General features: G+C 45.5%; 1 protein-coding gene and 1 long non-coding RNA gene across 2 annotated transcripts; both read right to left on the bottom strand.

Moving 5' to 3' along the window:
- Positions 1–5,329: 5,329 nt before the first annotated feature.
- PGAM2 (phosphoglycerate mutase 2) lies at positions 5,330–12,952 on the bottom strand. The gene is made up of 3 exons (XM_081171844.1): positions 12,460–12,952; positions 8,588–8,768; positions 5,330–5,546 (listed from the first exon to the last, which is right to left on the bottom strand). The coding sequence occupies exons 1-3, from the start codon at positions 12,871–12,873 to the stop codon at positions 5,377–5,379; spliced, it is 765 nt and encodes a 254-aa protein (XP_081027970.1). The 5' UTR covers positions 12,874–12,952; the 3' UTR covers positions 5,330–5,376.
- A 2,297-nt stretch (positions 12,953–15,249) lies between these two features.
- LOC308574047 lies at positions 15,250–18,823 on the bottom strand. The gene is made up of 2 exons (XR_014002317.1): positions 18,445–18,823; positions 15,250–15,690 (listed from the first exon to the last, which is right to left on the bottom strand). It is a non-coding gene; the product is annotated as an uncharacterized lncRNA (long non-coding RNA).
- Between the last annotated feature and the right edge of the window lie 8,843 nt (positions 18,824–27,666).

Raw genomic sequence — 27,666 nt, 5'->3', positions numbered from 1 at the left:
CAGGGTGAGCTCCCGTTGCTCGGTCCCTGCTTCTGCCAACCTAGCAGTTCGGAAGCACGTCAAAATGCAAGTAGATAGATAGGTACCACTCTGGCGGGTAGGTAAACGGCGTTTCCGTGTGCTGCTCTGGCTCGCTAGAAGCGGCTTAGTCATGCTGGCCACATGACCTGGAAGTTGTACGCCGTCTCCCTCAGCCAATAAAGCGAGATGGGTGCCGCAACCCCAGAGTCGGCCACGACTGGACCTAATGGTCAGGGGTCCCTTTACCCTTACCTTACTGTTGATCCGGGCTCCACATACTGTTGCCCCCCCCCCATATTCCATTGGGCAGCAGCACAGAAACAGATTTTGAGTATAAAGTTGTGTCTTCTGAGATCACAGGGGCTCCTTTTTAAAACAGCCAACTTCCTAGCCCTCATGGGTATAAACATCTGCTCAAAAATATGGGAGCAACGCCTGTTAAAATCTCATAAACCATATGAAGACCTGAGAAGGATTCCCAAGGGCTAATTCATCTCTCTCCAGTTAGCTGAAGAAAAAGAATAAATTAAGCAAAAGAAGCACTGGTATGCAAATTAGCTTCATTTGCAACATTTCCTCCTGAGATAAATGTGGCTCGCAGGGGGAAACTCCTTCAGGGAATAAGCTTCTGAAGGTGTTGGGTATTACTTCATTAATTGCTGCAGAAAACATGCATTTTGTGTTTTGCTGGGGCCATGGATTTTAAAAAAACGCTACACATTTCTGACTGGTTACATAAAGTATGGGACATTATGGGAAATAATTAATCTGCTGTATTGGGTTAAGAAAATGGAAAGCCATCACTTTAAAAACCAAAGCTTTCTAACATACTAAAGTGGGACCTGCAAAAACATGTTGCCCTATACTGGGCCGGCCCTACCATCAGGCGAAGTGAGGAGGCTGCCTCAGACAGCAGATGCTGAGGGATGACAGCAGCAGCAGCAGCTCCTCTCTCTTCCTGCCCTCCCCCCACCCCTACATTTCCCATCAGTTTTTTCCAACATGGAAGGATTCGTGCATAAAATGCTCCATAGCAAATATTCACTTTCAGATCTGCTTCAGTTCTTTGGGTGGGGGATTTTTTACCCCTGTGGGAGGACAAGGCAAGCAGCATAGCAGTGTGCATTATGTTCAGTGTCCCCGAAAGAAGATGGTGCCACTTTTGTGCATGTTCAATGGTACTAACCACCTGGACTATGTGTGTTCGAATTTTCTGCTCTGCTTTGGGCATCAGAATGCCCTTACCTGCCAACCAGCTGTGTTCTTCTTTAGAGTACTGGCCAGTAGGCAACCAAGCCCTCCTCCAGAAAGAAAATCAATCCAGATCTACTGGTAAATCCCTGGGGATTTGCAGTAGATTATCAAGAACTGCTGACTCCATATTGTTTAACAGTAGCAACAATTCCCCCCACCCCACCCCGTTTGGCAGCTGAAATGAAGAAAGCTTGAGATCAAAACCAGGAATGGATTTTCATGTGAAAGGACTGGGACAAATTGATCTTTCAGTGTGGCAACACTTCTCCTCTAGAACTCCTTGCCTGTTGAGATTAGGCAGGCCGCTTTGTTGTCATTTTTGACACCTGCTAAACACTATGAGTTTTATCCAATGCTTGTCCTACTCAGAGCAGGCCCATTGAAATGGATAGATATAGGATAGCATTCAACTCAGTTTTACTCAGACTCAATCCACTCAAGAAAGTAAACATTGTCTTCGTTAGGACCATTAATTTCAGTAGGTCTGCTCTGAGTAAATGTTAGTTGGCTTCCACCCTATTTTATTTAGGCAGGCCTACCCAAATGTGCAATTTTAGCATGTACATTTGTTTTTAAAAGCTGTTCATTTTTACTTATATTTTATAATCTTGAAGCTTGTTTTCATTGTTATTTCCAATCAATGTTTTATACCATTTTATGTTAGTCACTTGGGAAGCGGGTGGCGCTGTGGGTTAAACCACAGAGCCTAGGACTTGCCGATCAGAAGGTCAGTGGTTTGAATCCCTGCGACGGGGTGAGCTCCTGTTGTTCGGTCCCTGCTCCTGCCAACCTAGCAGTTTGAAAGCATGTCAAAGTGCAAGTAGATAAATAGGTACCGCTCCGGCGGGAAGGTAAACGGCGTTTCCATGGGCTGCTCTGGTTCGCCAGAAGCGGCTTAGTCATGCTGGCCACATGACCCGGAAGCTGTACGCCAGCTCCCTCGGCCAATAAAGCGAGATGAGCGCTGCAACCCCACAGTCAGCCACGACTGGACCTAATGGTCAGGGGTCCCTTTACCTTTACCCAAATGTGCAGTTTGAGTATGTGCATTTGTTTTTAAAAAGCTGTTAATTTTTACTTATATTTTATAATCTTGAAGCTTGTTTTCATTATTTCCAATCAATGTTTTATACCATTTTATGTTAGAAGTTGTTGGGTGTTTTTTTAACGAAACGGCATAGGCATCTTGTTGAACAAATAAAAATAAATACTAAAAGCAAATCCCTGCACTCAGAGGAGCCCCTTTCCTTGTCTAGCCCCATTTTAAGCCATTATTCTGCACTCGGCTTCTAATACTTCTCCTAGTATTTCGGGGGGGGGGGATAAAGTTGATCCCGCAGACTTGACATCCCGTCCACCCTCCGCATTAAAGATGTAGGAGGCAGAGCAGGTGGAGGGAGGGACAGAATTGTGTGGCCAGTGGTAAGAATTTGCACTTTATGCTTGCCAAGGAGGATAGAAAAAGGACTGCGATGGGGCTGCAAGCAATTACTGGAGACCATTTCAGCCAATATTGAAGCAGCTCCCCTTGAGCTTTGCTTGATTTAAAGGAAGTCTCATAAGGCTATTCCAGGCTACCAGTTATTATTGTTATAACTCCTTAGCAATACCAGTTGCTAAGGAGCAACATTGGGCAGAGTGTGTTGTTGCACTCAGGACCAGCTTGCAGGCTTCCCAGAGGCATATGGCTGGTCAGCATGAGAAAAGGATGCTGGACTAGCATAAGCCTTTGGCCTGATCCAGCCATCATCATCATCATCATCATCATCATCATCATTTATTATTTATACCCCGCCCATCTGGCTGGGTTTCCCCAGCCACCCTGGGTGGCTTCCAACAAAGTATTAAAATACAGTGGTACCTCAGGTTACATACGCTTCAGGTTACAGACTCTGCTAACCCAGAAATATTATCTCGGGTTAAGAACTTTGCTTCAGGATGAGAACAGAAATCGTGCTCTGGCGGCACAGCAGCAGTGGGAGGCCCCATTAGCTAAAGTGGTGCTTCAGGTTAAGAACAGTTTCAGGTTAAGAACGGACCTCCGGAACGAATTAAGTACTTAACCTGAGGTACCACTGTACAGTGGTCTGTTAAACATAAAAAGCTTCCCTAAACAGGGCTGCCTTCAGATGTCTTCTAAAAGTCTGGTAGTTGTTCTTCTCTTTGACATCTGGTGGGAGGGAGTTCCACAGGGCGGGTGCCACTACCGAGAAGGCCCTCTGCCTGGTTCCCTGTAACTTGGCTTCTCGCAGTGAGGGAACCGCCAGAAGGCCCTTGGCACTGGACCTCAGTGTCCGGGCAGAACAATGGGGGTGGAGACGCTCCTTCAGGTATACTGGACAAAGGGCGTTTAGGGCTTTAAAGGTCAACACCAACACTTTGAATTGTGCTCCGAAATGTACTTTTCTTCTGTTCTTAAGGAGTAGCCCTGGTGGATTAAGGCCCTTCACTTACATACTGAAAGACTGCTTCCTCAGTTACTGAGGCACATTCTTATTCCTTACCAAGCAGGGTATATATAGTATGACCTTATAACCACCAAAGCAAAGCACCACCCACACTCCTGCTGCAAAGGGGGGTGGAATTATTAATTTCCACATAAGCTTTTCTGAGGGCTCTATCAGCCATTGTTTCAGTGACTCACAAAAGCTGGCGCGTTAAGGTGATTATTCAACCAGACAAACACACTAGAAAGCTATGATTACTGTCAACCGATTTAAACTGGGGAAACAATGGCAGCAAAGAAAGAGGCATTCCTCTGAGGTGGCGGCGCTCTGGAATAAGTTTCCAACCTACTGAAATGCCAGAGCAATAATTGTTCTTGGAATGCCTAGTTTCCAAAGCCTCACTAACTGGAGGTGGCCTGATTTGGTCAAAAGAGCCAGTCCAAATCAAATGCTTTGGGCTTGTCCACACTTGTCCTGTGGCTAGAAAGCATGGGTCCAAGAAGTTTTCCCCTTGCCCCACTCCTTTCCCAGGGAAAACCTGCTCTTTAGTGCTAAATCGGAGAAAACGTCGGAGAAAACGGGTGTTGCCCTTTGTTCCAATTGAGCTAAAGAGTGGTTTTCCCTGGTGGAAAGCAATGGAACATGAGGAAATGTGGATAAAGCCCTTAGTGAGGGAGCTGTTCCCAGCTAATTGCTGAGTGCAATTCCAGAATCTAAGGAAGTCCATGGGAAAAAACACAGAAGGTGGTGAGGCAGGGCGAATATGCTCCTTATACAGAGTCAAATTATTTGCCAATCTATCTTGGCATTGTCAACATGGACTGGCAGCACCTTTCCAGCGTTTCAGACAGGAGTCTTTCATATGCTGGAAATTGAACCCAGGACTTTCTGCCTGCAAAGCATGTTTTCTACTGCTGAGAACTATGAGATCCAATTCATAGGGGCAGGGGAACAGAAGGTAGCTAATTAAGGGACAAAGAATCAATAATCCCTCCAGCCCCACTGAACAGCAAACAAAAATGAAAGCAGGACCTAGATGCAGAATGCCTTTGGTTAAATGCTTCAGCAAACAGAACTTACTTGTGAATACACACTACAAAAGGATGTTGGTCAAGATGAAGGGTACCGTAATTTCTGGATAATATAGCACTATATTACGTGCTTTTCATTCTGCACCCAGCTGATTGTGGAAGAGCAATGCCCCAACAGCACCAATAGGCCCTATTGTGGATTCAACCATAATTAAGGGAAGAAGAAGAGTTTGGATTTGATATCCTGCTTTATCACTACCCAAAGGAGTCTCAAAGCGGCTAACATTCTCCTTTCCCTTCCTCCCCCACAACAAACCCTCTGTGAGGTGAGTGGGGCTGAGAGACTTCAGAAAAGTGCGACTGGCCCAAGGTCACCCAGCAGCTGAATGTGGAGGAGCGGAGACACGAACCCGGTTCACCAGATTACGAGTCTACCGCTCTTAACCACTCTACCACACTGGCTTTCAAGGGAATGAATGTTAAACAATAAGAACCTATTTCCAAAACCAACTGTACTCTTCCCTCTGCTCTTGCTGGGCAGAACTCTCAGACTGACAGATCTCACACTCACGCAAGTGGGGTTTTCAAACGTTTATTTCACCAGTGCCTCTTCTCGCTTCCTCTCACTTTTTGACTTTGCCCTGGGCTGCCACAGCCTCCATGGCCTTTCGCACGGTCTCTTCATCACCCAGGAACTGCATGGGCTTCGTAGGTTTCAGGTTGTCGTCTAACTCATACACAATGGGAATCCCAGTCGGGAGGTTGAGCTCCATAATCGCCGCATCAGACATACCTATGTGGTGAACCAGACAAGGTCAGATGGTCCCCCCTCTGTGCATTGTCAAAGCCCTGCGATTGTCAGAGATAGTGTCTTGCAACCTAACAACCACACATACAGACGGCTAGTCACCCATCTCAAGCGACAATATATCTGCCTGGGAGAGCTAGAAGGGGCCAAAAGGAGCCAGCGCTTGGCTCTAAAACCTAAAAAGGCAGCCCTGTTTAGGGAAGCTTTTAATGTTTAATAGACTATTGTGTTTTAATATTTTGTTGGAAGTTGCCCAGAGTGGCTGGGGAAACCCAGCCAGATGGGTGGGGTATAAATTATTATTATTATTAATAATAATAATAATAATTTGCAGTGAAGGAGCTCAGTCCTCAAACATAAAAAGTATGCCTGGTCTGGACACATAGAAACTGTTCTTCTTCTGTGTCACCATGTTTCTAGCGTTCTCCTTGCAGCGTCCAAGAGGAGAGGGGAGGGGAAACATGGAAGCCTGAAGTTTGCTCACAGTGACCACAGAACATCGGTCCTGAAAGACCTACATTGGCTCCCAGTACATTTCCAAGCACATTTCAAAGTGTTGGTGCTAACTCTTAAAGCCCTAAACAGCTTTGGCCCAGTATACCTGAAGGAGCATCTCAACCCCCATCGTTCAGCTCCGAGGGCCTTCTGGTGGTTCCCTCACTGCGAGAAGTGAGGCTACAGGGAACCAGGCATAGGGTCTTCTCGGTAGTGGCACCCGCCCTGTGGAATGCCCTCCCATCAAATGCCAAGGAAATAAACAACTATCTGACTTTTAGAAGACATCTGAAGGCAGCCCTGTTTAGGGAAGTTTTTAATGTTTGATGCTTTGTCGTAGTTTTAATATTCTGTTGGGAGCCGCCAACAGAATATTCTGTTGGTTTCTCCCAGCCAGATGGGTGGGGTATAATAAATAAATAAATAAATAAATAAATAAATAAATAAATAAATAATAGTGTTAGATCATGGTTTAGCATGAAAGCCACCCCAGATTGTTTGTTATCTTTGCTACAACATCCTGTAAAAGCTGCTCCTCTGGAAAGTATTAACCCCTGTGGCTTAATTTTCTTCTTTTTTTAAATCCACATAGATACCGTATTTTTCGCTCTATAAGACGCACCAGACCATAAGACGCACCTAGTTTTTGGAGGAGGAGAACAAGAAAAAAAATATTCTGAATCTCAGAAGCCAGAACAGCAAGAGGGATCGCTGCGCAGTGAAAGCAGCAATCCCTCTTGCTGTTCTGACTTCTGGGATAGCTGCGCAGCCTGCATTCGCTCCATAAGACGCACACACATCTCCCCTTACTTTTTAGGAGGGAAAAAGTGAGTCTTATAGAGCAAAAAATACGGTAATTGTCTAGCGAGATGTGTTCTGTGCTGGGCTTAAAATGAAGCACAACAAGCAACACACTGACTCTCTGCAGCCAACACAAGCAGCATATTGCTATCTCCAAGGAAATGCCTAAGATATGAAGCTTCCCAAACCAGCAGTCTCAGCAGCTACCAGCAGAGGACACTAGGGAAGCTCAAAGGTGCTAGTGCCAGCTTGTGTGACCTATAATATATGCTGCCCGCTCTTCCTCTAGAATTGTAAGCAGCCTCCTTGGTATGCCCGTGCCCTTTTGGGACAGGGCACATTCACAGAGGTCAGGGAAACAGAATCTCGGGGCAGAGGTGGTGGACGGTGAGGCTACCAGCGGGGCCTGGGACGGAGATGGCAGTAGCCAAGCCTGGGAACATGACCTCTGCCAACCTCAAATCTTGTAACGCGACTCCGGACTGGAAATAGCAACGCAACCTTCAAGCAGGCTGCAGGTCGTAGAGCACAGAGCTCTTTTAATCAGCTGCTTGAGGATATAGGGTTGGTCAGGAGCAACCCAGGCCCACTGACCCTGAAATACTAAATCATGTGTGCAGAACCATCACTTCTGAATCAATGGAACTGGCAAAGGATGCTGCGTGCTTCTCAGCAATGCTTCCGGCAGAGAGAATTTGGGTTTTTTTCAAGGAGGCACTGAAACCATGCAGGTTAAAGTGGGAAGGATATAGAGCACATAGCTCAGAAGCCAGGGAGCTGGCACTCTGCCCCACTAAAGGTCACCTGTAAAGCGATACAGGTTTTTCATGACGGCCCCAGGCGTCTTCTCTGGTACCCTGGCCTCACAAATACCCCACGAGCATCCCTGCTAGATCGGACTGTGGAGCTGCAAGGGCAAAACGCTGCTGGGACTCGAGTGGCAATACTGAACTGCAGCAGCGGAGGAGCTGAAAGCTGACCCCCCCCCCCCCCCGCGTCTTGCATGCGGAAGATCCGCAGTTCAGTTCATTTCCAGGCAGAGATGGGAAAGCGCCCATCTGAAACCCTGGAGAGCCACAGCCAATGGGTGTCCACAATACTGAGCTATATGGACCAATGGCCTAGCTCGGTATAAAGCAGTTTCCTATGTTCTTAGCGCCTTCACAGAATCCCCTGCTTCCTTATAATGAATGAGCTTTGTGCTCAAGCCCAAACCATAGTCTCCAGGGCAGGTTTACATTTTTTTTAAAAAAAAAGACTACGACCACAATTCAGCACCAGGCTAACTTAAATTCTGTGAGAGCAAGAGCTTTGTAAACGATATACTTTTATAATTTGCAAAAAAATGTGGCAATTTTGCATAATTATTTCTCCCTCTGGTCAGCCAAAGTAGGGGGTGGGTAATTTTGCAGATTATCAAAGCTCTTTCCCAAATAACCGGAAATCCTGCTCAGAGCCTTCTCTGGCTCCTGAGATTTATAGCTGAGGACCGAAAACTTGACTTTTAAAAAGAAAGCTGAACCTTTCCCTCCCCCCACAAGGCTTAAATACTGTACGCTACCCCAATCAGTTGCAATGTTCATGTAGAAGCTAAAAACCAAATGAATGGAAGTGGCCTTTTGCCCATAATTGAGCAAAAATGCCCTATGCAAGTTATGAGACAGAGAGGATGGGAAAACGCAAGAATACATGAGATGCAGGCTGGCAGGTGATGCAAGGTAGCCCCTTACCTTCCAAGTGCTTGACAATTCCCCGAAGGCTGTTGCCATGGGCAGCAATAAGCACCCTCTTGCCAGCTTTGATCTGGGGCGCAATCTCGTCATTCCAGAAGGGCAGGGCACGGGCAATGGTGTCCTTGAGGCTCTCACAAGAAGGAAGATCCCCCGACTTCAAACCAGCATAGCGCCGTGCCTGGATAGTGCAGTGGGGAAAACAATGGTAAATTCTGGACTAGAGCGGGGAGGCTTAAGAGATCTGGCCCAACCATAGCTGTCAACTTTTCCCTTTTCTTGCGAGGAATCCTATTCGGAATAAGGGAATTTCCCTTTAAAAAGGGGAAACGTTGACAGTTATAGGCCCGACCCCAGGAGCTTCTAGGTGGACCAACTGGTTGGCAGGAGCACATAGAGCATCCTTGGTGGCCTGTAGTCTCTGCCCATTGTGGTTCATCCCAACTTTAGGTGCTCAGAAATCTGGCAAAGGGCTGGATAGTAATTCTGGGCTTGACTACATTGTCAATGGCTCTTTGGGAGCCTTCAAAAGGGCCTGTATATAGTTCCCAGTTATCAGAGGTGACTCTCAGACCAGTTAAAAGTAAAGGCTATGGAGGTCTGGGATATAAGGCTCTTCACTATCATGAGGGTCTTCATTAATACCTCAAGGACTGCCTCTTTCCATATGAATCTACCTGGAGCCTGAGATCATCTTCTGAGGCCCCCCTTCGTGTGCCTCCTCCTCGAGAGGTCAGGAGGGTGGCAATACGAGAAAGGGCCTTCTCTGCGGTGGCTCCCCGTCTGTGGAATGCTCTCCCCAGGGAAGTTCATAATACACCTTTAGGTGCCAGGCAAAAACGTTCCTTTTTAACCAGGCCTTTGATCTGTTTGACATCTTATACCCTTTTAAAATGTGGCTCTTTTCTGGGGTGGGTGGATATGTTATTGGGTTGTCGTTTTTATTCTGATTATATATGTTGTGATCTTTTCTGTGAACCGCCCTGAGACCTCTGGGTATAGGGTGGCATATAAATAATAATAATAATAATAATAATAATAATAATAGGAAAGGGATATGCCACTGGGAAGGAGAACCTAATAGTCACAAAGTTAGCAGATCTGCTGGAGGGGAATGAAGAAAGCCTTTCAGATCACTGCTGGTGGTTTTCCATGGGATATCTTGCTGAAGGCTAGCCTGCAGAATTAAAGCAGAATGGACCCCAACTCCCATCATCACTTGGCTTATCCCAAATAATAATGGGAACAGTAGTTTACCCCTCATGGAGCTACAATTCCCAGCACCCTCAGCAGACTTCTTTGGGGTAAGTCATGTGCTTTAAATGTATGGTGTAGATGTGAGCAAAGTGCATTGGAAAAGCATATGCAATGGCAACTTAAACTGATGGGATAGGCGCAGCTTGCAGACTTAACATATAGAATAAGAGAACAAGAAGAATATAAGTTTAAAGAAGACTGGAAAATGTTTACTGATTATATGGGGGAAGACTGTACATTTAAAAACACGGGTGGCATTAAGATAATTTCAACAGTGTAAATAAGTTTTGATGGTGTAACAATAGATTACTGAATGGTTTTATGCAGGGGTGTATGGTATGCAAAATGAACCACGGAACGAGACGGAGGGAAGTCATTGATTTAAGGTTGTGTAAATGAGTATTTTGAAATGTAATTTAGAAAACTTAACTTAAACTTAATTTGTGTGTGTGTGTGTGTGTAAAAGATTACAGGAAGACGGGCTCTTAATAGTAACAGTAGTTCAACCACGGTGCCAGTGACCTAGAGGGGTGATGAGCACTGCTTGCTGGAAGTTGAAGCTGGACAGCCATATGTTGGGGCTGCTCTAGCTCTGGACTGCCTGCATAGAGTAGGAGTGCTAGGGGTGGACTAGTCCACCAAGGAGGCTGGATCTCCAAGATGGGAAATACCTTCAGCCTGAGACCAGGGAGAGTCTCTGCCAGTCAGAGTAGACAGCACTAAACTGGATCCGCAGACAGCCTCATTCAGCGGAAGACAGCTTTGTATATTAAATATGTGGAAGCAGCAAACTGGCATGGTGTGCGGCAAGTGGGAAAGGGAGGGTAACTCAATGGGTCTTTCACCACATAAGCTGGCAGAAAGTTGCTTTGTCCCAATGGAGTCAGACACGAGAGAAACAAGGGACAGCAGCACAGACAGGCTTCCTTTTCAGTCCTTGAAGAAGCTTTCATGGGCTCAGTACAGCAGCCAGGGAGATCCTCAAGCTCTTCAGCTGTTTTATCCAAGCACGTTCCTCAAGTGGCCCTATTTTTGCAGAAGCCAAACCCTCTACCATGAAGCTACCGGAAGAGCATCGTAGCCAGACAAAGCATCTCAGCTGCAGAACCACAGAAGACGTCTCACCAACCAAAGAATTCCCTTCTGTGCCACAAAGGTCATTATGTCAGCCTTTCTTGCAACATAACCCCATCTCACTGGTCACCAGCGAGGGTATTGTTTGGGCGTTTTTCTTGCTGTTATTAATGTTAATTTTTTTGTAGCTACATTTTAATATCTTATGATTTATAGTTTATGTGGAAACTTATCGATTTTGTTGTGTACTTTTTGATGCACGTTATTTATTGTTTATATTTGTAATTATGTATTCCCCCCCTATTGTATGTCACCTTGAGTATAGTTTTATTTTATATAAATGAAAGGACAGTGCTGTTGATGATGACTTTTATGTACCATTTCTGCATGTTGAGTAAAATGCAAGGCAATTTTCTCCTATCGCAACAGGCAAGTAAAAAACAAAACAAAAACTAGCCTCTCACTGCAAGTGTAGGAAACCTGTGGCCCTCCAGATGTTGCTGGACTGCAACTCCCATCAGTCTGGTCATTTCTGAGATGATGGAAGCTGTAGTGCACTAACATCTGGAAAGCCACAGGTTCACCAAGCCTGTGTTACGGGCTCTGCCTTCATTGCTCTGCAAAAATCAACACCCATCATGTCCTCAAGGGTTTTGGACTATCTGCAGCAAAACAGTTCCTCTCCATCTGTTTATTACATTTATATCCCACCTTTCCTGCAAGGAGCTCAGAGTAACATGCACCCCCCATGTTATTCTCACAACAACCCTGAGAGGTAGGTTGTGCTGGGAGAGAGTGACTGATGGCCCAAGATCGCCCAGTGAGCTTCATGGCTGAATGGGGATTTGCACCTGAGTTTTCCAAATTCTAGCCAATGCTCTCAACCACTATGCCAAACTAGCTCTCTCAGATCCTCCAAGTGTCCCTATTTTCCAGGGACAGCCCTGGATTTGCAGAAGCCATCCCGGTTTCTGATTTTATCCTGGAATGTCCCACTTTTCCTTAGGACATCCCTATTTTCGTCAGAGAAATGTTGGGAGGGTATGCGACCTGTGAGCCAATGAAATATAATGGTACCTCGGGTTAAGAACTTAATTCATTCTGGAGGTCCGTTCTTAACCTGAAACTGTTCTTAACCTGAGGTACCACTTTAGCTAATGGGGCCTCCTGCTGCCGCCGCACAATTTCTGTTCTCATCCTGAAGCAAAGTTCTTAACCCGAGGTACTATTTCTGGGTTAGCGGAGTCTGCGACCTGAAGCGTCTGTAACCCAAGGCACCACTGTACAACCTTTAGAACACATCTGAATGTAGCACTGTAAAGGGAAGGTTTTTTTTAATGTTTAAAGTTTTATTCTGCTTTTATGTATGCTGGAAGCCCCCCAGAGTGGCTGGGGCAACCCAATCAGATGGGCGGGATATTATTATATATTATTATTATTATTATTATTATTATTATTATTGAATAGGACGTCCCTATTTTCATCTGAGAAACGTTGGAGGGTATGCTCTCTCTCTCCAGAGTTTCATACCCAGCACTGACCTTGCTGATGATTTGATAGTAATCGTGTTTTTCATCCATGGGGGGTGGTGGGATGTCGTAGGAGCGCCTCCAGATCTTGACCTGCTCTTCTCCATGCTTGGCTGCGGTCTCGGCCTTGTTGAGGCCCGTCAGGCCCCCATAGTGGCGCTCGTTCAGGCGCCAGGTGCGAATCACGGGCAGCCACATCTGGTCGGTGCCGTCCAAGATGTACCAGAGGGTGCGGATGGCCCTCTTCAGCACCGAGGTGTAGCAGATGTCGAACTCGTAGCCCGCATCCTTGACTGCCTTGGCCCCCCGCTGGGCTTCCTCCTTCCCCTTGTCGCTCAGCTCAGCGTCAAACCAGCCGCAGAAACGGTTCTCCTGGTTCCAGGTGCTCTCGCCGTGCCTCACGATCACAAGCCGGTGGGTTGGCATTGCTCCGCTGGAAAAAGAAGGCTGCACTCAGAAAGTCAAGCTCAAAACCCTGCCCTGAGCCACCCACGCCCCAGAACGGCCAGGCTCGCGCTATTTATACGGCGTCCCCCACCCACCCACTTCAACCCTCCAGGCCAACCGGTGCCCCTTTACGGGCAGAATGACAGCTGCAGGCAGCCATTCGCGACAACCCGGAGTGCACATGTTCCTTTCTGGCAAAGGCCTAATAGCTAAAGATAGTATTAGGGAGCTTTCTCCCTCCAGCCTCGGCTAGAAATAGCCTGGCAGGCCTGTGACCTTTTCCCTGGGGGCCTGTTGCTAAAGGAGGGTGTTTGGAGATGAGGAACACCGGGAAGCAAAACCTCAGCCCCACAGAGCAAGAGGGAAAACACAACCTCCCCTTTGCAAATTGCCACTTACCCCTGAAATATACTCAGAGTCGAGAGTGGATTTCATGCTCTTTATTCAGCTCATAGTGGTGAGGAGGAATGGAAGTTCCCCCAGGATGTCTGCTTTATATACGTTATTTACACAATGGGCCCCATGTGATTGGCTAATTCCAGGATTTACCTGTAGGCCAATCAGGTTGCGGATTCACTTCCACCTGGAGCTGGATTGGGTGGCTCCTGTGGACCAATCAGACTGCTGCATTCTGGAGCCTACTGTTCTAGGACCAATCAGACTGCTGCATTCTGGATCCTATTGTTCTAGGACCAATCAGACTGCTGTATTTTGGATCCTATTCAACTCAGTACATAACACCCCTCTGGGCCAGAGCTGCAGCTAGGTGATCTTGCGCCCCTGGCAGAATTGTCCAGATTGCACCCCCTAGCCACTGACAAATTGGCTCTTCTTCCGCCTCCCCTCCAACACGCTGCCCCACCCTCTATTTAAAACCTTTTCTTATGAGGCAATAATCAACACTTTTATTTACAGACATATTTTTAGCCGATTTTGTGCCCCACCTCCCAACAGCCTACGCCCCTGGCAGGGGCCCACCTCACCACCCCCTAGCTACGGCCCTGCTCTGGGTTTTATGATGGCCATGGCTGGTAGCAAAAGCCTGCCCTGGATTCACATGCTTGCAACTCCTGTCTCCTGGACAGAGATGGGGATGAGGGCTGGAGGAGGGAGCTGCCTAGGGCGGTGTGTGTGTGTGTGTGTTAGAGACAGGGAGTGCAGGGTCTATTATCAGCCAGCCAACTTGGCTGCTCTTGCAGAGCAATCCTTCAAAACAACAGGCCTTGACAGCAAAGCAAAGAGATGGATGTGTTATAAGCAGAGACGGCATCAGAGTCCGACATCGTCAGGTACCTGCCAGGGGCCACAGTTAACCTCCATGGAACGCAGATCAGCCTCATGGTTCCTCTCTGTTGTTGCTGCCTTTTGTAACTTCTGCTCTCTGGGTGAGCAAGCAAGCAAGCAGTGGAACTGGCACAATGAGAAGGAGTGGCATTCTCTGCTCAGCTCCCCAAACCTCCTGCTCTCCGTGGGCGAGTCGACTGAGAAATAAAGGGCCAACCCTTTGCTTTTGAAATGACCCCTCTAGACTGATCTCAGCAATTTGGTGATAATGTTAAGCTCAATGCTGTGTTGCTGATTACAACAAACCTACCACGTTTCCGTTGGAGACAGAAGTAACCTAGGCCCTCATTCCACCCCAAAACAAAAAGTTTACTACTATATGCCACCACCGCAGCTAGAACCTTATTGGCAACAAAGGTGGAGAACAAGTACCGTATTTTTTGCTCCGTAGGGCACACCGGAGCATAGGGCGCACCTTGTTTTTAGGGGGGGGGAATAAAGGGGGGAATTATCCCCCCCCCCAGCCTCAAAGAGCAAAGAAGCCAAGACAGCCAGCGGGATCCATCCCGCTGGCTGTTTTGGCTTCCTCTTTAGCCACGCACAACCTCTCCAGCCGGGAGAGGCTGCGAGCGGCTTCATTTTTAGCCGCGGGGCTGGGGCGGGGGAAGCCCGAGCTTCCCCCGACCCCAGCCGCCATAACAGGTCCGGGAGGGGAGGCAAGGTTGCGCAGCCTTGCCACCGCTCCCGGAGCTTGCGGGCTGGGGGAGCGCTCCGAAGGTTTGCGGATAGCTGCCTGAAGCCCGGGGAGCGCAGTGGGAGTTGGCACTGCGCTCCCCGGGCTTCAGGCTTCAGGCCTGCCTTCGCTCCATAGGATGCACACACATTTCCCCTTCATTTCTGGAGGGGGGAAAGTGCGTGCTATAGAGCGATAGAGCGAAAAATACGGTATAGTACCCACTAAGGAAGAATGGCAGTGTAAAATGTTTGAATACGCTGAACTGGCTGGTCTGACGAACAGGATAAGAGAAAACAAAGACAAGGAATATAAGGAGGAATGGATAATGTTTACTGACTATTTCAAGAACCAGCATAGACATAGTCCAGTGGGGTTAACCAGAGGAAACAAAGCTCAATCTGGCCGGCCTTAAACAACGAATCAAGAGATCCTGGGATCGCCAGGACAGCGCAACTGAAAGTGAGTATAAATAGGAAACACGGGTAGTGGGTTGGGTTCTCTAAACCACAGCAGCCAAAATTCTTTAACTCTTCCTTTCCTTCCTTCAGATCTAAACTTTCTCCCTCCCTTTCCCATCATCTAATTTTCACCACAGACCCGAATCCATTGGAGTTGCCCAGAGGAGGGTCTTGTGTGTCTCTTCCCCTTTAATTCTAGATGCTCACCTAATCCTTCGGTGGTCGTCCAGAGAAGGTTGTGTACTTCCCTCTGTACTGAAAACTATAACTCCCATGCGCAGCCGCACCCCTGCCATGGCGATCTTTGTTAGAGATGACCTGTGAACAGAGAAGGCAAGGGCACCAATTTCTTTTCCCCTTTTTGTGTTTCTGAGTTCCGATCTGACATTGCAAGTGTGCAAGCGTTCAGTAGGAACTCTGAATTCAGATTGTAAGAGGCAGGAAGGTTGCTGTGGGTTCCCGGGCAGAGATTAAGGAGTTTTTTCTAGGTTCTCCTTTCAGAGATTGTCAGTCATAGAAAATGGGTGCACCCCTGTCAAAAGAGACACGTCCTAGGACTCCCAGCGAGAAGGAAGCCCAATTGACGCTTACTTCCCGCCTGGACTCTGACAGACCCCTTCAATTTGTGTTTAAGAAACAATTTCCTGTGTTTAAATTGGCCTTGGGTAACATCCAGTGGCTGCCTATCTTAAATGTGCCATCTAAAAAATAATAATGCAATTTTGCTTCAAAAATTTAATCTAAGGAAGCCATGTTGGGCCTTATCAATCTTAAACAAGACAAATATGAGAATGAGGTGTGCCAATGTTTGTTATTTGAGAGAGGCTCCAAAGGAGAGTCTTCTCCAAGTGGTAGAAAGAAAAGAGAGAAAATAAAAAATAAATCCTGTGTATGTGCCCCCCCTTCCCTAGACAACTAAAGAGGAAAGAAATTTGTAACTCTGAGTTTATGAGAGAGCTAGTCTGCAGCCGTGTTCTAGTCTACTTTGGAATGTGCTGTGAGGTTAGCCTAATGTTTCTGCTGCAACCAGCCTAGTTGAGCATAAATGCTCTCGCAAGCTAAAGTGCAGTGTCGGTACAGTGGTACCTCAGGTTAAGTACTTAATTCGTTCCGGAGGTCCGTTCTTAACCTGAAACTGTTCTTAACCTGAAGCACCACTTTACCTAATGGGGCCTCCTGCTGCCGCCGCGCCGCCGGAACCCGATTTCTGTTCTCATCCTGAAGCAAAGTTCTTAACCTGAAGCACTATTTCTGGGTGAGCGGAGTCTGTAACCTGAAGCGTATGTAACATGAAGTGTATGTAACCTGAGGTACCACTGTATTTCATTAAGCCTTAGGTAGGTCTCCTTTTGAGAGAAAACTGTTGTTGTCCTGAGGAATCCTTGGAAGTATTATGACTACATGACTATGAAAATATGGTGTTCCTTCTAAGAAAATTGTTATTAAAGGTAGAAGTATGCATGCTGTATTTGGTATGAAGTTGTAAGTGGGACAGGGGGAGGGGAGGGGGGCTAAATATGCTCTGTTCCTGTTTTTGAAAATGCAATTTATTTTTTTTAATAAATAAAGGGCCAACCCTTTACTTTTGAACTGACCCCCTAGTTTGATCTCAGCAATTTGGTGATAATGTTAAGCTCAAAGCAATGCTGCTGATTATGACATACATACCACATTTATTACCCACCATTTATTACCCACATCCCACCAGCACATTTAAATTCTGAATTTAAAAACTACTAAAACCAATTAGAAAGGGACGACAGAGGACGAGATGGTTGGACAGTGTTCTCGAAGCTACCAGCATGAGTTTGACCAAACTGCAGGAGGCAGTGGAAGACAGGAGTGCCTGGCGTGCTCTGGTCCAGGGGGTCACGAAGAGTCGGACAAGACTAAATGACTAAACAACAAAAACCAATTACAGCCACATGTACTTTGGCATGCTTGCTAAAGAAAGGGCTTTTGCAAATAACAGTATCTTCCCCAGTGACACTGAGCTAGTTTGTGCAGCCAATGAGAAAAGGGCATGCAGAACACCACTCTTTATGGTGATGCTGTGTAATATAATAAAAACAAAAACTAGAGTGAATGTTTGGTCAGGGCCACTAGGTGGCACCATTTTCCGCACTGAAAAGCTTTTACTATGATGCTATGATGACAAAAGGACACCATGTTGACATGATTATTTTCATTCAGAAGAAGCACCGATTTTGAGGGTTTCATTATACAGATCTGAGGAACTGTTTACACACACTCTGTCTCTTTATGGGGAGCCAAGCCAAAGCGTGTCTCGACATTTTGCTTCTAAACATACAGAATCATCTCTGGGTCCAGATCTGGCTATTTTAGCTAACTCATTGCGAGGCTGAAAAAGTCTTGTTCTGTCCCCTCAGTGCTGCCATGTCAACATGAGCTTCTAAAGAAAACAAACCCATAAATGTCATTAGCTTATCTCATCACAAAACCTTTTGCAAAACACATGAATATAATCCATCGTCATGTTAAACTTTGTCTGTCTCTCCCGTGTGTTTGTGTATGACATATTTGTGTATGTTTTTGTTTATAGTTAAGGATAATGCTTATTGAATCTGATGAAGTGTCCCTGGAAAATTATGCTACTATCCTATACAAAAAAGTGGGAGTAAGTCCAATTAGCTAATTGGCCCAGATTTAAAGTGCTGCGGGAAGGGGGGCAGTTATTGTTTTGTTGTTTGGGTTTAATTATTTACTTGTGTTTTATCTTGTATTTTATTCTGTAAACTGCGCTGAGACCTGTTAATAAAGGGCAGCATGTAAAATAAACAAACAAATAAATAATTGGAATCATTTTTCTGTTAGAAAAAGGGAGCAACCAAATAGCAACTGTTTTCTGTTGCTTTGAGAGTATGTGTTGTTCTTTTGTTGTTCCAAGTTGCTTTGGATTGCTTTTATAAAACAAACAAACAACTAATTGTGATCAGGGGAATAAAGGAAAAGGAAGCTACTTTAGGGAGGGGGTTACACAAACCACAGCTATAATTAAACCTTTGCCATTCCAGTTATCATGGAGAACAGAATAAGGACTGAATTACTTACCTTCAATATAACAGCATTGCCCAGCAGTTCCACAAACACTAATTGCTTCCCCCCAGGAAGAAGAGAAGGAAGGAGTGATGGAAAGAAAGGAATAGACACTTAATTCACAGAGGGAGGGTGGTGAGTTCAGCTGAGTTGAGCATAATAGGTGAACAAAAATTGTTGCATTGTGCCAGTTCTATTTAAGCATTACATAGGCATAAGGTATATAAGACCTATTTACTGGCAAGAAATTGCCACTTATCTACCATACTCAGCTCTGTTTCTGCTACTGGTGTTTTTTTGTTTCTTTTAGCCAATTGGATTACAGTATGCAAATGAGCAACAATGCCTGCTCACAGGCTGACCTAAGAGACATACCTCCTCCATTATGTTCCATCACAATTGCCAAGCAGCACCAAAAAATACCATACATAGGTCCAGCATACATACCACCCACCAAGGTAAACTACAGCTGTGAAGCTGTGGTCCTCCAGGTGTTGCTGGACTCCAAATACCATCAGCAGTAGCCAACATTGCCAATGATAAGGGATGATGGGAGTTGTAGTCCAAGAACACTGGAGATTGTCAGGATGATGTCGGTGGCTCCCAGATGGTTCCCCAGTAAAGACAAGGGAAGGTTTCTAACCGTCCTTTTTATTTATATCTTTTCACAGAGAGGCTGTAGAACCCTGAGTCCTGGATAATGGCATTGTCCCGAGTGAATCTCCACCTCTCTGTCTCTCCCACTTCCTCATTCGTCTCTTCTATGGGTTCTGCTATGTGCCCTCTGTCTTTGAGCCCTTTGCTCTCCTACTTTCAAGGCTTGCCAGGTTCTGGGAGATCTGGAATGCTTTCTGTTATGTACTGAGCTGAATCCTAGAACAATAGGATCCAGAATGCAGCAGCCTGATTGGTCCGCAGGAGCCACCCAATCCATCTCCAGGTGGAAGTGAATCAGCGACCTGATTGGCCTGCAGGAGCAGCCAATCAAACTTTTGGAGGAGGTGCCTCCGCAACCTGATTGGCCTACAGGAACAGCCAGTCAGGCTCCTGGACGAAGTGAATCAGCAACCTGATTGGCCTACAGGAACAGCCAATCAGGCTTTTGGAGGAGGTGACTCCGCAACCTGATTGGCCTACAGGAGCAGTCCGGAGTAAGCCAATCACACGGGACCCTTGTGTAAATAATGTATATATAGCTAGACATTTGGGGGAAAGATTCATTCATTTCTACTACGAGCTGAATAAAGAGCATGAAATTCACACTCAACTCCAAGTATATTTCACTTTCTAAAGACACTGTGTCGGCCAGCTGCCACCCTCGTCCTGCCTCTTCCTCTCCCATTATTTCCCAACTTTTTGCCTCATCTGCCTCTGAGCTGTGACCTCCCTCAAACCACTGTTGTAAATCTATACTGTCTTCCTCTTCCTCCTCCCTGGGTGGGTCAGGATGGGGAGGCAGTCTCCGCCATTCCTCTTCTCTGGCCAGTCCCTGACACCCTGCAACGTTTGGTGGCGAAAACCCCCACATTTTACGCCGCCTGACAAAATTAGCCTTCGGTGTCCTAACCTGAAGAGTCACGGTTTCGCCAAAAACTCAATGTCGTCCAATTCACGCCAAACGCCGGCAAACGCCCCCTCCAAAATGGAACAGAGCTATATGAATAAAGGAGGTGGGTCACAAAAATCTTGACCATTAAAGGCCAATATAAAGAGGTACGTCTCCAGCATATAGCGAAAAGGTGTACAGTGGTACCTCGGGTTAAGTACTTAATTCGTTCTGGAGGTCCATTCTTAACCTGAAATTGTTCTTAACCTGAAGCACTACTTTAGCTAATGGGGCTTCCTGCTGCTGCTGCGCCGCCGGAGCATGATTTCTGTTCTCATCCTGAAGCAAAGTTCTTAACCTGAGGTAATATTTCTGGGTTAGTGGAGTCTGTAACCTGAAGCGTATGTAACCTGAGGTACCACTGTACAATGAAGATGCTTGATACATCTTTATGGGGAGGAAGTTCCACAATTTAGAGGCTCCTACAAGAAAATGTCTTCTTCTGGACCACCATTCTCCAAACTTCTGAGGGTGGCGGAATTACCAAAGGAGCCCCATCTGCAAATCCTGATGCCTGAGAAGGCCTGCAGGGTGTGATTAAACAACTGGATGAACCACGAATGCTGTGCATAAACCCATACAGGTAAAGCACATTGAAAACACAACACTTCCCCACCAAACTATCCTCACAACTCTATTTTCCTCCTCACAGAGCTACAATTCTCAACACCCTTAACAAACTACAGACCCCCACAATACTTTTTTGTGTGTGGGGTGCTTTAAATATAGTGTGTGTACGTTGCCTCAGCTTTAGTATCTCATTTATGTAACTCATGCCCCAACCAAGTCCAACGGGAAACCATTTTTATTTATTTATTTATTTATTTATTGCGCTGCCACATGAAAAATTGCTTTTAATTGCCCGGGCCTTCTAATACTGTATATGTGGGTGGTCTTTTCTTTAAACCCAAATTTAAAACAAATACTTTTAAAGATCTTGATGGTATTGCTCCTTGAACCTGTTGCGATTATCTTCTTGTTTATTGATCGATATCACTTTTATTGCTTCCATTGGCTTTACCTAAGCCGCTCTGGGAGCCAACTCCACCATTAGGCTAAAGTAAGAGAGCTGTCTTAGGCGGGATCGTTGCCTAAAGGCAGCAAATTGATAGGCATTTCTAATTATTGATTTTTTACTCGCAGGGAGAGGCACTTGTAGCATCCTTTCTTGTCTCAGGTGCCAGATTCAGTTGGCCAACCTTAGATACCATGAATCATGTCTTGGGGGAAGCACACCATTTACTGTTCTGCCTCAAGCCATAAAGAAGCAGTGTGATGTAGTGGTTAGAGTGTTGGACGAGGACCCGAGAGACCAGGATTCAAATCTGCAGTCAGACAGGAAGCTCATTGGGTGACCTTATCAGGCATGGCCAAACTTGGCCCTACAGCTGTTTGGGGACAACAACTCCCATCGTCCCTAGCTAACAGGACCAGCGGTCAGGGATGATGGGAATTGTAGTCCCAAAACAGCTGGAGAGCCGAGTCTGGCCATGCCTGCCTTAGCTGATCTCTTAGTCTCACCTACCTCACTGGGTTGTTGTGAAGATAGAAAGGGGAGAGAACTATGTATGCTATCTTGAGCTCCAGTGAGGAGGCTATAAATGCAATTGGTTGGTTGGTTGGTTGTCTTAGGCTGGCCTTTGCTTCCTTGGCTGAAGAGTAAGGTAAACATATCTAAAGCAAAACATAAATCCTGCCAGTGCCTTGAACTCACCAGGTGAGTTCAATCTCCCCCCTTCCTTATTTTCAGTACAGTGGTACCTCGGGTTAAGTACTTAATTCGTTCTGGAGGCCCGTTCTTAACCTGAAACTGTTCTTAACCTGAAGCACTACTTTAGCTAATGGGGCCTCCTGCTGCTGCCACGCTGCCGGAGCACAATTTATGTTCTCATCCTGAAGCAAAGGTCTTAACCCGATGTACTGTTTATCAAAATGAATGTATTGCCTAGAATGTTGTTTTTGTTTCAAACTTTGCAAATTGTGGACAAGATGGATTGTTTCAAGAAGTGGCAGAAAGATATTTCGAAATTTGTCTGGCAGGGCAAGAAACCTAGAATAAAATTTAAGATATTAACTGATGCAAAGGAAAGAGGTGGATTTGCCCTGCCAGACTTAAAACTTTACTATGAATCAGCAGCTTTCTGCTGGTTGAAAGAGTGGCTACTTCTTGAAAATACAGACATTTTGGATTTGGAAGGTTTTAACAACTTATTTGGATGGCATGCATATCTATGGTATGATAAGGTCAAAGCACATAAAGCATTTAAAAATCATATTGTAAGGAAAGCATTGTTTAATGTTTGGATAAGATATAAGGACTTATTGGAAAATAAAAGCCCAAGGTGGCTATCACCGATGGAAGCAAAAGCTTTGAAAAAGCTCAATATGGAGGCCAAATGGCCGAAATATTGGGAAATCCTGGAACAAGAAGGAGACAAATCAACAACAACAACAACAAATCCGTTTATTGTGAGGACCATGCCTGTACACAAACATCAACACAACAATAGTTAAAAATATTAAAATTCATTACATACTATGCCAACAAAACCTTCATCCCACAAAATAGAAAGAGAGGGAAAACAAGCAACGAGTTAAAAAGACGATGAAGGGGTCTTTCCATTGTCATCCATAAATCTTTCCCTGGCTTTCAAAATTGCAGAGTTTTGAAAAATTGAAAGACAAAGTGAGAGATTGGCTCCATTATTATCAAATAATGGAGGTTTATAAGTTGGACAGGAAAATTGGCTTCCAGGTGGAAAAATCAAAATTAGAAACAGAATTGTTAGAACCCAATACTAAGAACTTGTCAAGAATGTATAACTTGCTGTTGAAATGGAATACACAAGACGAAACAGTGAAATCAGCCATGATAAAGTGGGCACAAGACATTGGTCATAACATTATGTTTGCTGACTGGGAACAGTTATGGACCACTGGTATGAAATTTACGGCATGTAATGCCTTAAAGGAAAATATTATGAAAATGATTTATAGGTGGTACATGACCCCAGTCAAGCTTGCAAAAATTTACCATCTGCCTGATAATAAATGTTGGAAATGTAAAGAAACTGAAGGTACATTCTTTCACCTTTGGTGGACGTGCCCAAGGATTAAGGCTTTCTGGGAAATGATATATAATGAAATGAAAAAGGTATTTAAATATACCTTCCTTAAGAAACCAGAGGCCTTTCTCCTGGGCATGGTCGGCCAATTGGTGCCAGAGAAAGACAGAACATTCTTTATGTATGCTACAACAGCAGCAAGAATACTCATTGCAAAGTATTGGAAGACACAAGACCTACCCACCTTGGAAGAATGGCAGATGAAGGTGATAGACTACATGGGATTGGCAGAAATGACTGGCAGAATCCGAGATCAGGGGAAAGAGACGGCGGAAGAAGATTGGAAGAAATTTAAGAACCATCTTAAGAAATATTGCAAAATCAATGTGTGTTAGAATGAGGCGGCTTTAAAAATCAAATGGAGTACAGCTGTAAAGATTAAGTTAAAAGAAAAGAAAGGTTGACAATTAGATAAAATTAAGGGTGAGGATTTGCTGAACTAAATATTTAAAATGGGAATGCAGAAAGGGGAGGTATGAGGAGGTCGGTGAAGTAAGTTTTAAGAAAATAAGGTTCTGAAATTATACTTGTTCTTTTTTTTTGTTTGTGTTTGTGTATTTATAATTTGTAAAACTTCAATAAATATCTTTAAAAAATAATAATAACCCGATGTACTATTTCTGGGTTAGCGGAGTCTGTAACCTGAAGCGTATGTAACCTGAGGTACCACTGTATGAGGATAAAAAAACTCACTACCTTTTAAGGATCACTGCAGTGGTGATCCCAAACCTTGAGCAGGGATTTATTAGGACCAGCCACAGCTCCCGAATACCCACAGCCGGAAGCAGCCAGGCTGGACGTTAAAGCGAAACAAAGGTGCAGAATCCCCAAAGTCTGTCATTGGGAACAGTCTTAAAAATGGAGTGTGTGAGATGAGTTCTGTAGACTAATAAAGGGAAATATTATCCTCTGCTGTGAGGTGTCAGGCTGCACTGAGGACTACTGGGACAAAGCAGCAATGAGGACCTTACCCCCATTGTTATAATTCATGTATTCTGCAAATGTAAAACCTAGCAGTTGGTACTCTCAGGTCTGTCTCAGCCAACTTGAAACACACCTTTTCCCTTGTGAGTCAGAGAACAGAAGGTGAAAAACATGGTACTCTTTAGTAGGTCAAGAGTGAGAGAATGCGAAGCAAGTTAAATAATCTGAAGGAAGTTAAATACTGTAATCCGAAGGCTAGGCCCAAAGCCGAACGTTTTGTGGTTGCCCGAGGGTGGACAAAGAATCATTGGAGGACAGCCAGAACATAAAAACAGTTGCCTTAATATTATTATGAAGTTATTTATATGTATTAAATATTAACAAAACAAAGTGTAGTATTATAAAAAAATTTTTTAAAAGGCCTGGTGCTTGTCAGTTATCCAACGTCTGTGGATCTGTGAGTGAATTTACACCTTAGTAGGCAGTTCAGAAGAATTCTGCCTGTGCACCTATTTCTCTTCCCACGTATAAGAGGAATAGCTTTAAAAAAAGAAAAGAAAATGTAACATTCAAGGGAAAGGCTTCGAATGCCTTTAAAGGGGGCAAGGCCCTCCTCACCAGCCCCCAAGCCTAATCTGTGGGGCTCGAAGAAGCTACTACAAATGCTAATTTTTGGATTGCCAATTTGCCACCTTTGTTAGGTTTCTACCAGGAAATGCACGGGATTGAATCTGGGACTGTCTGCTTTCACAGCGTGCGTTCAGATATTCAAAGTTGAGCAGTAAATTGAAGATTACGCATCAACAGTCCATGGCTGTGAACAGGCAGGGTATAAGAGACAGCATATGCATTCTTTGGGTTGGGGAAGGGCCATAGTTTATTGGTAGAGCATCTGCTTTGCACACAGAAGGTATGGGAGAGAAACCTCCCACCCCCACCTGAAATCCCAGAGAGCTGCTGCCAGTCAGTGTAGACTATATTAAGCTAGATCAAACCATGGTCTGACTTAGAATAGGGCAACTTCTCCCATTTAAAGTACAGCATTCTGCCAGCATTTCAGAGCTTTTTCCACCAATGCATTTTTCACGATGGTGACGTCCACTTTTGTATTGAAGCTTCTGCCAAATCTTACAGAAACCTCAGCTTTTGGATCATCAGTAAAGGGTCAAGGTAAAGGGACCCCTGACCATTAGGTCCAGTCGTGGCCGACTCTGGGGTTGTGGCACTCATCTCGCTTTATTGGCCGAAGGAGCCGGTGTACAGCTTCCAGGTCATGTGGCCAGCATGACTAAGCCGCTTCTGGCGAACCAGAGCGGCGCACGGAAACGCTGTTTACCTTCCTGCCGGAGAAGTACCTATTTATCTACTTGCACTGGCGTGCTTTCAAACTGCTAGGTTGGCAGGAGCAGGGACCGAGCAGCGGGAGCTCACCCCGTCACGGGGATTCAAACTGCCGACCTTCTGATTGGCAAGTCCTAGGCTCTGTGGTTTAACCCACAGCGCCACCAGCGCCCACTTTTGTATTGAAGCTTCTGCCAAATCTTACAGAAACCTCAGCTTTTGGATCATCAGTATAGGACTTCACCATAAATCTATGAACTAGCAGGAGGGGAATTTAAATCTAAGTTGAACTGTATTGAAGACTCTCCCCCCAAAATAAGATTTTCAATTTTATTGGCCAGTGGTGGACGTCTCTACCATGTGATGTGACAGCTTTAAGCAGGCAAGCTAATGGGCAAATTCTAGCCATTGCTACTGATCATGATGGTTATATGCCATCTCTAGAATTGAAAGCTGCAAACCTCTGGATACCAGTTGCTAGGGAACAACAGTAGGATAGGATTATTGCCCCCTGGGTCACACTTGACAGCTTCCCAAGAAGAACGTGGTTGGCTCCTCTGCATATCAGAGTTATGCAACTAGATAGATCTCTTGCCTGATCCAGCAGAGCTATGTGTATGTACAGTGGTACCTCGGTTCTCAAACTTATTCTGTTCCAGAAGTCTGTTCCAAAAGCAAAGTGTTCCAAAACCAAGGCGTGCTTTCCCATAGAAAGTAATGCAAAATGGATTAATCTGTTCCAGACTTTTAAAAACAACCCCTTAAAAGAGCAATTTATCATGAATTTTACTACCTAACGAGACCACTGATCCATAAAATGAAATCTATAAACAATGCACTCCAGTCACACAATCAATCAATCAGTAGCTGAACTGGGTTCCACATAGTCACAAAAACAAAACAAGAAGAGTCGCAAAAACAGAAACTCAAAATTAATAGCAAAAACAGACAGACCTCAGCGTAACACTCAAAATGGAAGTGTGGCACTCTGATCGGAAGTGTAACACTCAAAATGGAGCATGTTCGGCTTCTGAAAAAAATCCATGAACCGGAACACTTACTTCTGGGTTTACAGTGTTTGCGTTCCAAGTTGTTCGAGGACCAAGGCGTTTAAGAACCCAGGTACCACTGTAGTGAATATATCTACAGTGGTACCTCGGGTTAAGTACTTAATTCGTTCCGGAGGCCCATTCTTAACCTGAAACTGTTCTTAACCTGAAGCACCTCTTTAGCTAATGGGGTCTCCCGCTGCCGCCACGCCGCCAGAGCCCGATTTCTGTTCTCATCCTGAAGCAAAATACTTAACCCGAGGTACTATTTCTGGGATAGCAGCAGTGGCGTAGCGTGGGGGATGCAGGGGGGGCCGGCCGCACCGGGCGCAACATCTGGGGGTTAGGGGGCGCAAATCCACGGGTTAGGGGGCGCAAATTACTTGCCTTGCCCCGGGTGCTGACAACCCACGCTACGCCACTGGATAGCGGAGTCTGTAAACTGAAGTGTATGTAACCTGAAGCGCATGTAACCTGAGGTACCACTGTACTCAGAAATAAGTTCCACTAAAAAAAAAGATAAAAGAAATAAGTTCCACTGTGTTGCTTACATCTGACAGCCTTGCTCTGTTAAATTGCAATCTTGGGCACATTCTTTGGGGGGCGGGAATCCATATCCATGTATAGTGGTACCTCGGGTTAAGAACTTAATTCGTTCTGGAGGTCTGTTCTTAACCTGAAACTGTTCCTAACCTGAGGTACCACTTTAGCTAATGGGGCCTCCAGCTGCTGCTGTGCCGCCAGAGCACGATTTCTGTTCTCATCCTGAAGCAAAGTTATTAACCCGAGGTACTATTTCTGGGTTAGCGGAGTCTGTAACCTGAAGCATCTGTAACCTGAAGCGTCTGTAACCCGAGGTACCACTGTAATGGGGACGAGGAACCTATGTCCCCCTCTAGATCTGGTTGGACTCCAGTTGCCATCAGCTCCGGTCAGCAACGCCATTTGCCAGGTTTCCCCCCTCCCTTCCTTCCACAAAGCTTGAGCAGGTGGCGGGGAGTTTTCCCGACAGTTCCGAGGAAAACTTGAGAAACCACCCGCAGAAATTCCCGTTTCACTTCCCGAACTCCAGAAATTCCGGGGGCTCGTCTTGCAGTAGCCAAAATCGGCCACGGAGGGGCGCTATTTTGCAGCACAAATTCAAACCTGGGAGTTGCCGCCCAGAAAGGGAAACCACCCGAGATGCGGGGGG

The sequence above is a fragment of the Podarcis bocagei genome, assembly GCF_964188305.1.
Source record: "Podarcis bocagei genome assembly, chromosome: 15".
Lineage (NCBI taxonomy): Eukaryota > Metazoa > Chordata > Lepidosauria > Squamata > Lacertidae > Podarcis > Podarcis bocagei.
This window is presented reverse-complemented; position numbering and strand designations above follow the sequence as displayed.